Source organism: Heterodontus francisci, chromosome 32 (assembly GCF_036365525.1).
Source record: "Heterodontus francisci isolate sHetFra1 chromosome 32, sHetFra1.hap1, whole genome shotgun sequence".
NCBI classification, from domain to species: Eukaryota; Metazoa; Chordata; class Chondrichthyes; order Heterodontiformes; family Heterodontidae; genus Heterodontus; species Heterodontus francisci.
This window is the reverse complement of record NC_090402.1, coordinates 9,216,896-9,231,085: the sequence shown is the minus strand read 5'-3', so window position 1 is coordinate 9,231,085 and position 14,190 is coordinate 9,216,896. Positions and strand designations below refer to the sequence as shown.

General features: G+C 43.5%; 1 protein-coding gene across 1 annotated transcript in view; it reads left to right on the top strand.

Annotated features, from left to right (window-relative positions):
- The window catches only part of col27a1b (collagen, type XXVII, alpha 1b), a 592,171-nt gene that overhangs the window by 213,644 nt on the left and 364,337 nt on the right, over positions 1–14,190 (top strand). Inside the window, exon 10 of the mRNA XM_068012172.1 lies at positions 1,001–1,045. Coding sequence (XP_067868273.1) covers positions 1,001–1,045 — 45 coding nt within the window. The remainder of the gene's footprint in view (positions 1–1,000; positions 1,046–14,190) is intronic.

Below are 14,190 nucleotides of genomic sequence, written 5' to 3'. Positions count from 1 at the left end.
CCTGCATGCTAACTTTCTATGTTCCTTGTACAAGTACACCCAAATCTCTCCGAACATCAACATTTAGAAGTTTCATGCTTCTTAAAAATGTTACTAGAGTGCATATTTATCTGAAAATCCTTGTATCCTTCGTTAGTTGTCGTTTAACTTCCTGATGCCAGCATTGCAAAAATTATTATTGGTTTGTGTTAGATCGTGACAACAGCAAGATGTAATTAAAGTTAGGGCAGAGTGTAAAAATCCTTAAATATTTTTAAAAGCTGAATGTATTTATGGAATAGCATAAAACGTCTGTTTAGAAACAAATAGTGAGAAACATATTGTCTCAATTTTTAACTTTCCCAACCTAGGGGAAAGCAGGTGAGGGCAGTTAAAGTGGATCGGGGGCACCTTCCCTCTCCTTTCCTGCCCTGATCTGGCCGCTGAACTTAAATTGCAGGGGGCAAGGACATTTGCCCCAAGCCAGCAGAATCCCCTTTAACTATGCAGATTGGGCTCTGATGATGCCATCAGGAACTGTCTGCCATTTTAATCTAAGGCCTGAGCTTCAGAGCACCAGCTAAATTAGCCAGGAAAAGCATCAATGGCCAGAAGTGGTCCAGCAAGGTGAGTTTTTTTTTAAAAAAACCTTTTTCCTTGTAGCACAAGGGGAACAGGAATGCCTCCTGTCCTTCACTCATCACCCACCCCGGCCTGGGATTCCCCTGCCTCACCCCTCCTATGGGCTTGTTCCGAGGCCATTCTGGCAGTTCACCAGTGGCAGCCTCCTGTCACCTGAAATTCCATTCCTCCCCACCATGGACCACACAGTAATTCCTGACGGGTGCGATCTCGCATGTGTTAGTGAGACCTGGGAGCTAAAATCTCTCAGGGCCTCAGCGTACGAGCTTGTCACTTGCCTTTTGATGCCCCTCCCCCATCCACTGATCCCACCTTGTGTTAAAATCATGGCTGTGGTTTCTAAAATTTCCCTTTTTGAATCTGTTGTTTCTTTTTACAGGGTTTACCAGGACCAGTGGGGAAACAGGGACCTAAAGGATATCGGGTAAGTGACTACGCTGGCGCCATCTCTTGCTTTTCATGAAACTGACTGGTTTTGTTAAATCTGTGTTGAAGTTGTTTCAGTGATGAGTCACTTCATTGTATTTACTAGATAATCCTCTTTCTGAAGGACATAAGGCAGTCTTGTAAACAACCACTAAATCAAATCCCAATAAAAAGCTCACACTGCATTAGATCAGTTCTTTGAAACAATCAAAGGGTTGTTCTTGTTACAAACTCGGCTTCCTAGCAACTTAATTATTCTGTTGACTTTAAAAGCAAAATCGAACTATTTCAAATCTTACTAAACAATTTTCAGATACTGAACCCCCTCTAAGAGGTGTGACCCAAGGAAACATCATTTATTGGCGGCATTTTAACTTGTGTCTTTTTCCTTTTAGTGAAAGCATCAACAGCAGCTCCTTTGGTTCATTCCCCTCATTGCACCTGATACAGGAAATAGACATGTTAGACTTAATGCCGCATTGTCCCCACTTCCTTAATTTGTTTCCTGATGGTAAACAAGGTAAAAGATCGTCAGGACTGTGCAATCTTAGGGTATACAAAGTTAAATAAAACCTTTTCCTAGCGATAATCTCCAAAGGTAATTAAATAAATGTTTCTTCTTCGTTCTTCAACACACTACTGGAGTGGAGTTATGCTTCAATACTCGGGAAGGGTCGCAGGAATGTTCACTGTTTAAGATGACTTGACGTTGTGATTTCCTGACATTGGGAACATCACCCACCATAATTTTCCCAGTCCCTGTGCTTTAGGTAAGGTAAATCACACTCCTGAGGCTTCAGTTTGTTTTTCAATGTGAGAAAGTTCTGGCTTCTCACCATTTTCAGTCATTGTCAGGTTTTGGTATTCGCCAACCATGGTTCAGTTCAACAGTTTCCAAACATGTCAAGCCCAATACTAAAGGCAGAAGGGCACTTATAATGGGGGATGTTCATGGCTGTTGCCTGCATTGTCAGTTTAGCAAAGATGACTTGCCGGTTTGTCAAATATATCTGAGTTTCATCATCAGGTTCATCATGGTACTATCTGCAACAATTCCACTGTGCCAGTTGAAGCATGGCAAGGCATTGACAGCAGCTGATTCTGTGCTAACTGACCCAGTGCCAACCAAATACCCAAGTATGGCAATGGTTACCATCAGTTCTATTAACCTTGGACACCAGCTAGCTCTGTACCAACTTGTATTACTGTGGTTCCCATAAGTTATATTTATCTTGTGTCTCAGACCTTTGAACAAGTTCCTCACATGAAAGTGTTGAAGATAGTGACATCGCCTCAGAACATGCAGTGTGTGTGTGTATGGGATTGGCTGTCCACCAGCCTTAGTATTATCTAATTCCACAATATCTACTTTCACATGGCTATCTAGCTTTGCCATCAAATTGTCCCAGAATGGAGTCTTCAGGATCACGGCAAACAGTACAAGATGCTCCCCTCTTGTCACTCTTAGTCACTAAGGCTTTCATCAGATTCCTTTGTGTTGTTGCAGCCCATCTGCACATTTTCCTCTTGCATGCCTGTTCCTATGTAGATGACTGGTTTCCTTTCACGAAGTAGCTTGGGTAGCTGTCCAAGTCTTCAGTATATCCCAAGAGATTTGTTTCCTCATCAAAAATGGCAAGTGTCAACTGGTGGAAATGATCCATCCTAAAGTTTCTTGCCAACAGGCTGGGATACAGTTATATGGGGTAGTCTCCACCCATTGGAAAGGAGTCCGGATCATAGTGGAATAGCCCTTCCATGTATTCTTTTGACGGTGACCATATATGTATTCCCCAATACAAGACTGTTCAGAAAACTCTTGCAATTGAGCCTATTTTGTGAATGGCTCAGTTGTACCAGCTAATGGGGATAGGCCAACCCAATGCACTGGATCTGAAATGATGGTACAACTGCAATCTGTTCTCCAGCCATCACCACCTCCTTTATATTTTTTTTGATTCCTCTAAAGGAGTGTTGGGGGAATTCACATCTGAGAAGTGTGCATACATAATTAATGGACTGCAGCAAAATCCACATAGGATATTAATGGGGTTGAAAGTGAACTTTCAGTCCCCGATTCAGGGCAACTCTTGATGTCTGGTACCATAATAGTCTGGTGCACCACCAACAAGTTGTGATCTATTCAGTACATCCATCAGTATGCAATACTGTTGGTTCTTAGACCATACGGTAGCATTTTAATCAACATCCACCTTGTCTTGTCTCTGCGGCTTGTTGCTATACTCGACGTTGTACAAAGGCCGAGTGAGTTCTAGAAATGCTTCATTGATCAGTCTCATTTTGTGCCATTGTGATTACGCTGAGTGCACATCAGATTCTTCTTGAAAGTTATCGGTTTTATTTAGCATATTGTTGTCCCCTCACTTTATCTATTGGTTAGAATTGGATTGTTTATTCTACAATATGGAAGCATGCAGAGCACCTGCCTTGTTTAATCGTGAGGAATTTTGTCAGTTCTTTGTAGGGTGTGAACTAGGTCCCAGAAAAAGCATTTTGTAGAATCATAGAATGGTACAGCACAAAAGGAGGCCATTCAACCCATCATGTCCATGCCAGCTCTCTGCAAGAGTAACTCAGCTAGTCCCACTTCCCAGACCTTTCCCCGTAGCCCTGCAAATGTTTCTCCTCAGGTGCTTATCGAGTTCCCCTTTTAAGGCCATGATTATATCTGCCTCCATCTCCCCCTCAGGCAGCGCATTCCAGATCCTAAACACTCGCTGGGTAAAAACGTTTTTTCTCGTGTTGCCGATAGTTCTTTTGCCATCTACCTCAAATCTGTGTCCTCTGGTTCTCGACCCTATCTGCTCTGTCCAGACCCCTCATAATTTTGAACACCTCTATCAAAACTCCTCTCAACTTTCTCTTCTCTAAGGAGAACAGTCCCAGCTTCTCCAATCTATCCACATAATTGAAGTCCCTCATCCCTGGAATCATTCTCGGAAGTTTTTTTTGCACCCTCTCAAATGGAGATTAGCAATGTGGCCTATGGAATGTATTCTCCACTGCTATCTTACCCTTTGGCTCAATTATGAGTCATTCTACAGGGTAGTTTTAAAACAAGTCTCCATCAACAGTATGTTTAAGACAGTGACCTGAAGTATCCTCATGTCTTTATGAAGCATTACTGTTTGGACTTACAATCCCTGGACAGCTCACATTTGGCAACAGTGGCATTCGTGTCTGCACAGAGGCTTGCTCTCCTCTAACACAAACAAAAACAAGAAATGCTGGAATCACTCAGCAGGTCTGGCAGCATCTGTGGAAAGAGAAGCAGAGTTAACGTTTCGGGTCAGTGACCCTTCTTCGGAACTCCTCTTCCTGGTTTACTGATTGGCCAGTTTCCAGCAGTGGGTGGGAGGAGGAAGCCAAACATGACGAAGAAAGATTACCTGTATTGCAGACTCATAAGGCAGGATTTTCCCAGCCCCAGGGTGGAGGCTGGGGGAGGGCCAGCAAAATAGCAGGGAGTTGCATTGGGACAGCTGCCCAACACATTCCGGCCGCTGGGGAAGTTTTCCGGTGGTGGTTCTGGAGGCGGGTGGGCTACCCACCAAACAGAGACGGGTGGCCAATTTAAATAATTAACGGGTGGTTTTCCCAGCCCGCCAGCATTTCGCTGGTGGCGGAGTACCCCCCGTCCCCCTCCCCCCAGCCCCTCTGCACGCTGCGTGGGAGTCCGCCAGCTTCAAGGAAGCGGCCTTCCTGTAGCAGTCCAGAAGGCCATTGGAGCTGGAGGTTCCATGCCCCAAAGAGGGGCCACAGGCAGGGAAGGTCACCCCCGCAGCTCCAATGGGCCATCCAGAGGAGCTCACCTGATTGGTCCCTCTGAGTTTTTTTTTACTTACCTCGCCGAGGGCGGCTCCAGTTTGAGGCGCCCTCTCAATCTCCGAGCTGCCTCAGCAGCACCAACATCTGCCCGCTGGGGCTGCTGAATTTCCAGAACTGTCAGCCTTCTGATTGGACCAGCAGCATTGAGAGCCCGCCCGCCATGGATGGCAAGCCTGGAGGCAGCCAATTAGGAGGCTGAGTCTGGTAAAATTACCGAGTTGGTCCTGCTGCTGGCAAGTGTATCTCGGGACCCCCATTTCACTCCAACATCAGGATCCTGAAGCCCATGGTTAAATCCTGCCCATAGTCATTCTTCAAAGGCTGGGTATTCTCCAAGCATCACAGTCCCAGCCTGCTCTTCCATCAGCCCTCGAAGACAGTAGGTTCAGTAAAGTATGTATGCTACCGGGCATTTTTCAGTCAAAACAAAATGAAGCTTCAAGGACATAGCTTACCTTATATATTGTGCAGGAGAAGATACTTGGGGTGACATTCCTGACATTGTACATCACTGCGCCACATGTCTTGATGGGACGTTGTTGCTTGTGAATTTTCCCTGGATAACAGCATTGAGGAATGAACTCACTGCAGCAGTGTGTGGCGAATGGTTTTAAGATGAAGAATTTAGACAATGTTGGCAATCCTTCTCTTCAAGTTCTTCAAATGTTAGTACGAAAGATCCCTTAAATGTTGCTTACTTAATCTCCCCCAATAGCCTAGGAGGGGCTGAGTTGGGTGGGGTTGCTGTAGTACTAAACTGTATGGATCAAAAGGTCCCAGGTTTGATTCCCAGTCTTCGCTGTAAAATAATCTTAGTTGGAGCAGCAGTTAGTGCCAATTTCTGCTGCTGAGTGCTCTCTGGTGACCCAGGCTGGAAAGTGTATTGGCTAAGGACAGGGTTGGATTAAATAGTCTGATGATACTCCCTGCCTGGGTTCATGCATAAAGAGAGGGCTTTGCACATTGGTAATGTAACCTTATCCAAGCGTGCATCAACACCTTCAGGAGAGAAATTTCTGGCGAAGAAAAAAATCTCAAAACAAATAAAACTCCCTTTTAGTTTAGAATATTTGTAACTAAGTTGCATCCAGTCTAAATGGTGTATAAACGACATTAACTATAGCTTCTACAGGAGTCACTATAATAAAGTCTCTTTTTAAGTGATTACATTATCATTCGGGAATGTTCACTATTTTCATGTAAGCAAGGAAACAAATGGCATAGAGATTTTAAAATGATGAGTATAGAATAAAAATTATTCTGTGTAGAAATAGCTACTATGTTCTTAGTGACTGATATTTGTTTGGAAAATTATTATTTTAAAATAATTAATCTGATCAAGATAGAGAACAGGTGGAGTTTTGTACTTATTGGACACATTCAGAAAAGTAATCACTTTTACTCAATGTTGGTTTCATGTGTTATTATTGCAGGTTTTCAATAGCTTTGTAAACATGACTCACTAACTACCTTTTAACTTGCAGCTCTAGTGTCTTTGACAGAGTAAATCTTCTTGAATGTTGACTATTCTTTATCAGACCACATGAAAACAAGTCTTGGGGTAATGTGGTAGCTACAGTGATGGTCGTCCAGCTAGGAGATCTGAGTTTGAATCCCAGCTTTCACCAATATAATGCGTTTCCTTAGTATTGGTCTGATTGAAACAAATAGGTGGTGAGGGGAAGGTCCCAAACCCTTTCATGGAGATTAAGATAAAGAAGAAAAAGATGTGCTTATGACAGATGCCAGGTAGAGAATACTATTGAGAACCCGCTGAATATAGAAGGTTCAGAGGAGAATTGAAAAAGCAATTAAGAGACACAGAGAGTATGAACAGAGATTGGCAGCTAGCATAAAAGGGAATCCCAAAGTTTTCAATAGACATGTAAATAGTAAAAGGATGGTAAAAGGATGAATGGGGCTGAGTAGGGACCAACAACAGGATTTGCACATGGAGGCAGAGGGCATAGCTGAAGTATTCAATGAATACTTTACATCGGTCTTTACCAAGGAAGCGGATGCAACTCAGGCAATGGTGAGAAAGGAGGTAATTCAGACACTAGAAGGGTTTAAAATTGATAAGGAGAAGGTGTTGGATAGGCTGTCTGTACTTAAAGTGGATAAGGCACCAGGACCGGATGAGATGCATCCAAGGATACCGAGGGAAGTGAGAGTGGAAATTGCAGAGGTACTGGTCATAATTTTTCAGTCTTCTTTAGACTCAAGGGTGCTGCCAGAGGACTGGAGAATTGCAAATGTTACACCCTTTTTCAAAAAAGGGTGTAAAGATAAGCCCAGCAACTACAGTTTAACTTTGGTGATGGGGAAACTTCTAGAAAGGTTAATTCGGGACAAAATTAATTGTCACATGGACAAATGTGGGTTAATTAAAGAGAGCCAGTTGGATTTCTTAAGGGAAATTCATGTTTAACTAACTTGCTGGAGTTTTTTTTGAAGTGGTAACAGAAAGGATTGGTGAGGGCAATGCAGTTGATGTGGTGTACATCGACTTTCAAAAGGCATTTGATACAGTGCCATGCAACAGACTTGTGAGCAAAGTTATAGCTCATGGAATAAACAAGACGGAATTGGCTGAGTGACAGAAAACAAAGAATAGGAATTAATGGATGTTTTTCGGGCTGGAGGAAAGTTTGTAGTGGACTTCCCCAGGGCTCATTGTTGGGACCCTTGCTTTTGCACTGTAATGATTCTGTGATTCTTTGAAGTGGAAGTGTGAGAGAAAATGGGAAGTTAAAGCAAATTACCGACCCATTAAGCTGGGTATTATGGTCCTGCTGGTAATACCTGGGAACAATATTACCCCAGATGTAACTTGACTCCAGACCTACAGTCAACATTTATCTTCTTAAAATTGCTCTCTGTCCAATTTTCTCCTTATTCGGAGTATCTCTGGTAAGACTTCCTTCTGAGGCTTGGACGAAAGGCAAAAGGAGTTGGGTATTTTTCATAGTTAGTACCGATGATGCTATCAGCAGTGCTGATAAGGCCAAAGATCATACCTCAGACAGCTGATAGCTACTCTTTGCCTGTCTTGTATTGTAAGTAAAAGTTTGATATCTTCACTTTAGCAGAAACAGAATTCTAGTCATGTTAATGGCATTTGTATTGCTGAGGCAGACTTCCCACCCATTGCTAACTTTAACTATGAACAACTTTTTTATTGGTACCGGTTGGCATTGAATCGATCCAGCACAAGGAATAATCAGGTTCAGCATTTTTTTAATATGTTGTGAATTATTCATTCAGAACCAGTACATCTTGAAAGTTGCTTTCAGATGTTATTAAACAGAAAAGGAGGAATGTATTTGTATAGATTGAAAAAGTATGACCTAAAAGTTTGAAACTGGACTAATAAATATTCATAAGAAATAGAAGTGTTCTTTTTGGGGAAAAAGTAAGGATAAATGAAATACTCTTTAGCAATTTTCAGAGAAAGACAAAAATATGCTCAATGTCATAGTGCTGTTACCAGTTCAATATTCACCATTGATTGTTCTATATTGTTCTTTCATTGGCTTCTGCCTTCAAATCATTTCACATGTGACCTTCCTATAGCTGTCAGTCTGTGATAATTTGCAACCTTTGTAACTGGGCTTGGTTTGAATTCAGGTTTTCAGAGGTGAAGAAACAAGACAGTAGTTGGAGAGTAAGCATTAAAGCCCTTGGTACTGATCCCCTCTTCCCTCAAAAACATAAGAATTCCAGAGCTTTTTGAGAGTCTATACGTTTAACTACAAAACAGTTAATATTCAAATGATTGTTCTCGACAGCTGGAAGAAAACATTCCAGTGAAATGTGATTTAATGTTGATCCTTTAAAAGCTATTAGTGTGTTTCTATCATTCAGGAATATTTAAAAATATAGTTAATATAATAGTTCACTGAATTGGTGTTCCAACTGAATTGGGCTGAATTTCCATTGGGCTGAGAAGGCAGGTGCGTTAGCAGTTTCACGCTATTGGCCAGCATGTCGACCTGCCAGCTTTGTTACCGCCTCTGGTGTATTTTCATGGTGGCTGTTTTAGGGGGGAATTGGGGGGGATGGGACACGCCCGCCAGAGCTGTGTAGCCACTTAGGTCAATTGAAGTGCTTATTGAGGGCACTCATTGGTCTGGATTTTCCAGACAGCAGGTCCCCCTTCCCCCACCCCACCCCACAACCCTGCCGGCTAAGGTGATGAATGGAGGTGGCCTCCCGGCATCAGGCTAAGGGGCCAGAGAGACTTCATTCAATTCCCCACCCCCTTCCCCCACCAACCACGATTCCCAGATGGTCACAGCTGCAGCCACAGGCCATCCTGTGGAAGGGGCCCCTTCCCTAGCAACAACAGCTGTGGTCACTTTTTATTTCTAGGAGTTTCTAAAGTCTTCGGTGGGCCGCTCCATCTTGAGGGGCCCTCTCCTCCTACCTACTTCCGCAGTGCCCACCTCTAGCAGTGGGGCTGCTGATCTTTCCATACTGGAAAGCCTCCTATTGGCCCTTCAGACACGGAGGTCCACCCAAAGTCCTTAATTGGGAGCCCTGTCCAATTTCATCCTGATGGGATCAGGGACAAAAATCCTGCCCTCTGTGTCATTGGAATGAAAGGTAAAAGAAAGACTTTCATTTACATCGTTCTTATCATATCTCTCTAGGGAACATCTCAAAGCACTTCATTGTCAGTGAATTACTTTGAAGTGCAAGTACTATTGTTATGTAGGCAAAGAGTAATGGGATATAGGTTCTCGTCTGCAATATCTGTTTCCGCATTTGGCAGGTTTCCGATCTCCGTTGTACTGCCAAGAGGTGCCCAGCTGAGACTGGGCTTTAACTCAAAGAGGAGACAATGAAAGAGCAGGTCACTCCAGGCTGCTCAGTCTCACTTTTTAACAGCCAGTGACACAGTGGAATGGGAATGGAGCACCTGCCTACTTTCTGACCTGAAGAATGGAGAGCATTGTGTGTTGGGGGATCTGAAGAAATGAAGCAATATAAACTGAAAAGCTATGAATGTACTTTACATGGTTGAAATGTAGAATGAGCAGAATGCTCTTAATGTTAACTGTCCTGAGTAGAATCATAGAATGGTTGCAACGCAGAAGGAGGCCATTTGGCCCATCGCGTCCGTGTCGGCTCTCTGGGAGAGTGACTCAGCCAGTCCCACTCCCCTGCCTTTTCCCCATGGTCCTGAAAACTGGGCAATTAATGCTCAATTAAGGGCCTCTTTTGGCCTCCACTGCACTTAGCCATACTGCAGGCTGCCCGGGAAGAACAGCACAAAAAAACTGCAGGCTGCGTCCCTGCTCTGGGGTGGGAGTGGTCCCTCTTTAAAAGGCACTTAATGCCTGAACGAGGGACCCGGCATCGGGATGGGATGAGCCTGCTGAGAGACATCCCCCTTTGCCCTTGCTAATGACCCCGCCCCACAGCCCCCTCCCCTGCGTCTCCCCCCCTGCGTGACCCCTCGCACCCTGACTTATCCGTGGCCTGGGTCCAGTATCGCTTCTGGGCCTCGGGTAGGTGCTCCACCAGCAGCGGCCGCTGCCTCCGCGGTGGCGCTCCTCAGTGGAAGAGCTGCTGGCGTCTAACTGGCTGGCAGCTCTTCGAGGGCGGGGCTTCCATTGCTGAGGTGCTTGATCCAGGTTATCCAGTTAAGTGCCTAATTGGCACTAGGTTCGGTGGGCCTCCCACAGAAAAGGTAACGCGGCTTTCTCGGCGTCGCTTTTTGAGGACATCGAGGCCCCCATTGCCCGGATAAAATCCAGGCCCATAACATCCTTGCTTCTGTACTCCAATCCACTTGGCCCCGTCGTAAATAGCGTCAAGTGACTTACTCTTTAAGGAAGCAGTTTTGATTGTTAGAGTGTAAAGTCAATACTGGTTGATATAATCCTAAAATGAGTGAGGGGGGAATCTCATAGAAACCTCTAAAATTCTAACAGGACTTGACAGGCTAGATGCAGGAAGGATGTTCCCGATGGTGGGGGAGTCCAGAACCAGGGGTCATAGTCTAAGGATACGGGGTAAACCTTTCAGGACTGAGATGAGGAGAAATTTCTTCACCCAGAGAGTGGTGAACCTGTGGAATTCACTATCACAGAAAGCAGATGAGGCCAAAACATTGTATGTTTTCAAGAAGGAGTTAGATATAGCTCTTGGGTCTAAAGGGATCAAAGGGTATGGGGCGAAAGCAGAACAGACAACTGAGTTGGATGATCAGCCATGATCATAATGAATGGCTGAGCAGGCTTGAAGGGCCGAATGGCCTACTCCTGCTCCTATTTTCTATGTTTCTATGATGACGGGTTGTATTACAATTTTACAGTTCGTGAACTTCCTCAATGATATTTAAGTTGTAAAGGACATTTTCCTATGGTGAAAAGTAGCCCCCCCCCCCCTTCCTGTCACTGTCAGCTTCCAGCTGTTGGCTGCAGTCTTTTCAGATTTCATGCTACAGCTTCTGAATCTGTGTCAGGAGGAAGGACAAAGAAATTCCAGAAAGAGGGATTTAAAAGGTTAGCTTTGAAGAGCAGTAGGTTCTGGACACCTCGGTTGTCAAAAGGTAAATTGTGCTTCTGTAGAGTCCTCACACATCATAATAAGCTGGGTTTGAGAAAACTAGGAATGACTGCTCCGACTGGTTGCTCCGCACAAATGGAGGGGTATATGGAAACTGGGGAGAGTAATGAAATGCTGAATGGCATGCCTAGTCAGAAGAGAGATTCAATTAAACTGTAAAACAGAATGGACCATTAATCTTCACCCTCAGATTCAAAAAATACAAAATAGATAGCTTTGATTTGTCAGAGTGAATCATCTTAATCCAGTAATTCAAGATTTCAGCAATGTACACAGTGTTTTGTACACTTTAGGACAGGCGTATGAATTGCAGTGGTCTGTTCCAATGCTGTATGTTTTTATCGCTCTATGTCCATGTAAAACACACATTGTAGGACTGAACCTTTAAATTTGACAACTTTATTGAAGTTCAGTTTCACTGCTGGAAAAGAAAGCAATACAAACCAGCCTTGAAAAAACAGCAGCTTATGCAATAGCATCATTAGCGTAGTGACAAGTCAGGAATGGATGCAGGTTAAAGAATATGATGTCAAGCAGACATTTACGGCACAGAAGGATGCCATTCGGCCCATCAAGTCCATGCTGGCTAAATGTACATGCAACTTTTTATAATATTTCAAATTGTGTTTCTTACAAATAAATGAATATATTCTGAATTCCTGAATGATTGTTTGCTGGGTTGCAAATGTCAAGTATTTCCTCTCCTCTGAATTTGGTAGTACAGAACTTGAGTATTGCTGAAAATAGAGACATGCTGTTGAAACATTTCATCTTGCACTCATCAGGACAATCTGCAAGAAAAGCAATGTAAGGGAAAACAACCACTTTATACTGTATGAGAAGAGAGTGCTGATTGGTTGGCAAGTGAACTCTGATTGGTAGAGGCATTGCCATGGAGAATGCACCAGTTTACAGTGACTGACAGTTAACTGCCAAGCTTTGTTTGAAATTTAAACCAGGCAGCTTGATTGTTCAAGGCATTGCCATGAGGAATGAACCAGTGAATAGCTGTCACTTATTTTGTTTAGCTGGAAGAGGTGCAATGTTTTCCCTTACATTGGTATTCTTGTGGATTGTCCTGATGAGTGCAAGATGAAAAGCTTCGACAACATGTCTCTATTTTCAACAATCCTCTGAATTCCTGTTTTACTTCTGGATACTGACATTCAAATGAAGGCTGCTGAATTTAATTAGCTGTTACAGAAAGCTCTATTGGTGGCTTGTGAAGTGAATTGTTGGCAGTATCAGCCGGGCAATACAGAATACAATTCCACACTTTAAACACACTCCTGCAAGGAAATCCTGGTCTGGGACAAGTGAGATCACTACTTCATTGAGCTGAATATTTATGACCATACTGGTTGGTAACTTAAGTGCTTAGGAAAACATTAGAATGTTAGTAAGTGTTAGGATGAAGGGACAAGGTTTTATAGATATGATTATGTAGAATTGCATTGAAAGTACATCATAGAAGCAAGCTGTTTGGCCCAACTAGTCTCTCTTGGTGTGTATCCTCCGCATGAACAGTAGTTCTACTCCCAATTGTCTGCCTTGCTTCCATACACTCCACTTTTCTTTAATCACCTTTCCAAACTATTAAATGTTGATGCGAGGGGCATTTTAATCTGTGACTTGCCCACTTCAAAATGGGCAAATGGCAGCGAAAAATCAAGAGAGCACTTTGATACCCTTTGAAACCCAAGGCCCATCTACTCCAATGTTTAGGCTGGTCTTTAAATGGGCAGCAAGTACTACCATCCAGAACTACCTGGGAGGCTGTTTGAAGGTGCAAATGCTCCAAAAACATGCTGGGATTTTTTTTTTGAGAGAGAGTTTTTGTGAGTGGGTCTCCAAGCTTGACAAAACAATGACAGTCTGCTGCCGTCCTCTTCTCACTCCCTGCTGACCCCAACCCCCACCACCTCCCCCAGAAGGCCTGACCTGCTAGAAGACTCCATGCAGAAGCCAACCCGTTCTCGGCCTTCCAAAACCAGCAGCAGATGGCACCTGAAGCCTGCTGGTCAAATTTAATTGAGGCCCAAGCCTAAAGTAGTCCAGAACTCCCAAAAGTGTGTTTTCTCAATAATGGCTTTTCCCAACAATGGTTTTTCGCAACAGTGTTGGGTGCCATGGATGCACTGTTCTCTTCAAGCCCATTTTGGGCTGAGATTAATATTTACCCCAACGGCCTCTTCTTCAATCACTAATGCCAGTAGTGCATTCCACACAATCCTGTGTGTAAAAGTAAAGTTTCTCCAGCTTTCTATCTGAAAGCACTTACATTTAAACTTACAAAGTATTCGCAGAACAGCAACAGGCTGTTCGGCCCAACTGCTCTTTGCTGGTGTTTATGCTCCACAAGAGCCTCCTCCCACCTCTCTTCATCTCACCCTATCAGTATACTTTCCTATTCCTTTCTCCCTCGTGTGCTTATCCAGCTTCCCCTTAAATCTATATCCCTTTTGTTCCAGATCCTAATCTGTGGAAACAGACTCTTTCTGTCTCTACTGCCTCATTGCTCCATCATTCTAAACATCCTTCATTAAATCTCTCCTTTAATGAAAACAGTTCCAAATTCAAATCTTCATATTTATATTTATTCAAGCCAGACCAGCATGATGGAATGAAAGAGATGAATGTTTACAGTAATGCTTAGTTGGGAGAGATTGCATGAATGCATGCTGGAATTAAAATAAATATTTATGGAAAGACTAA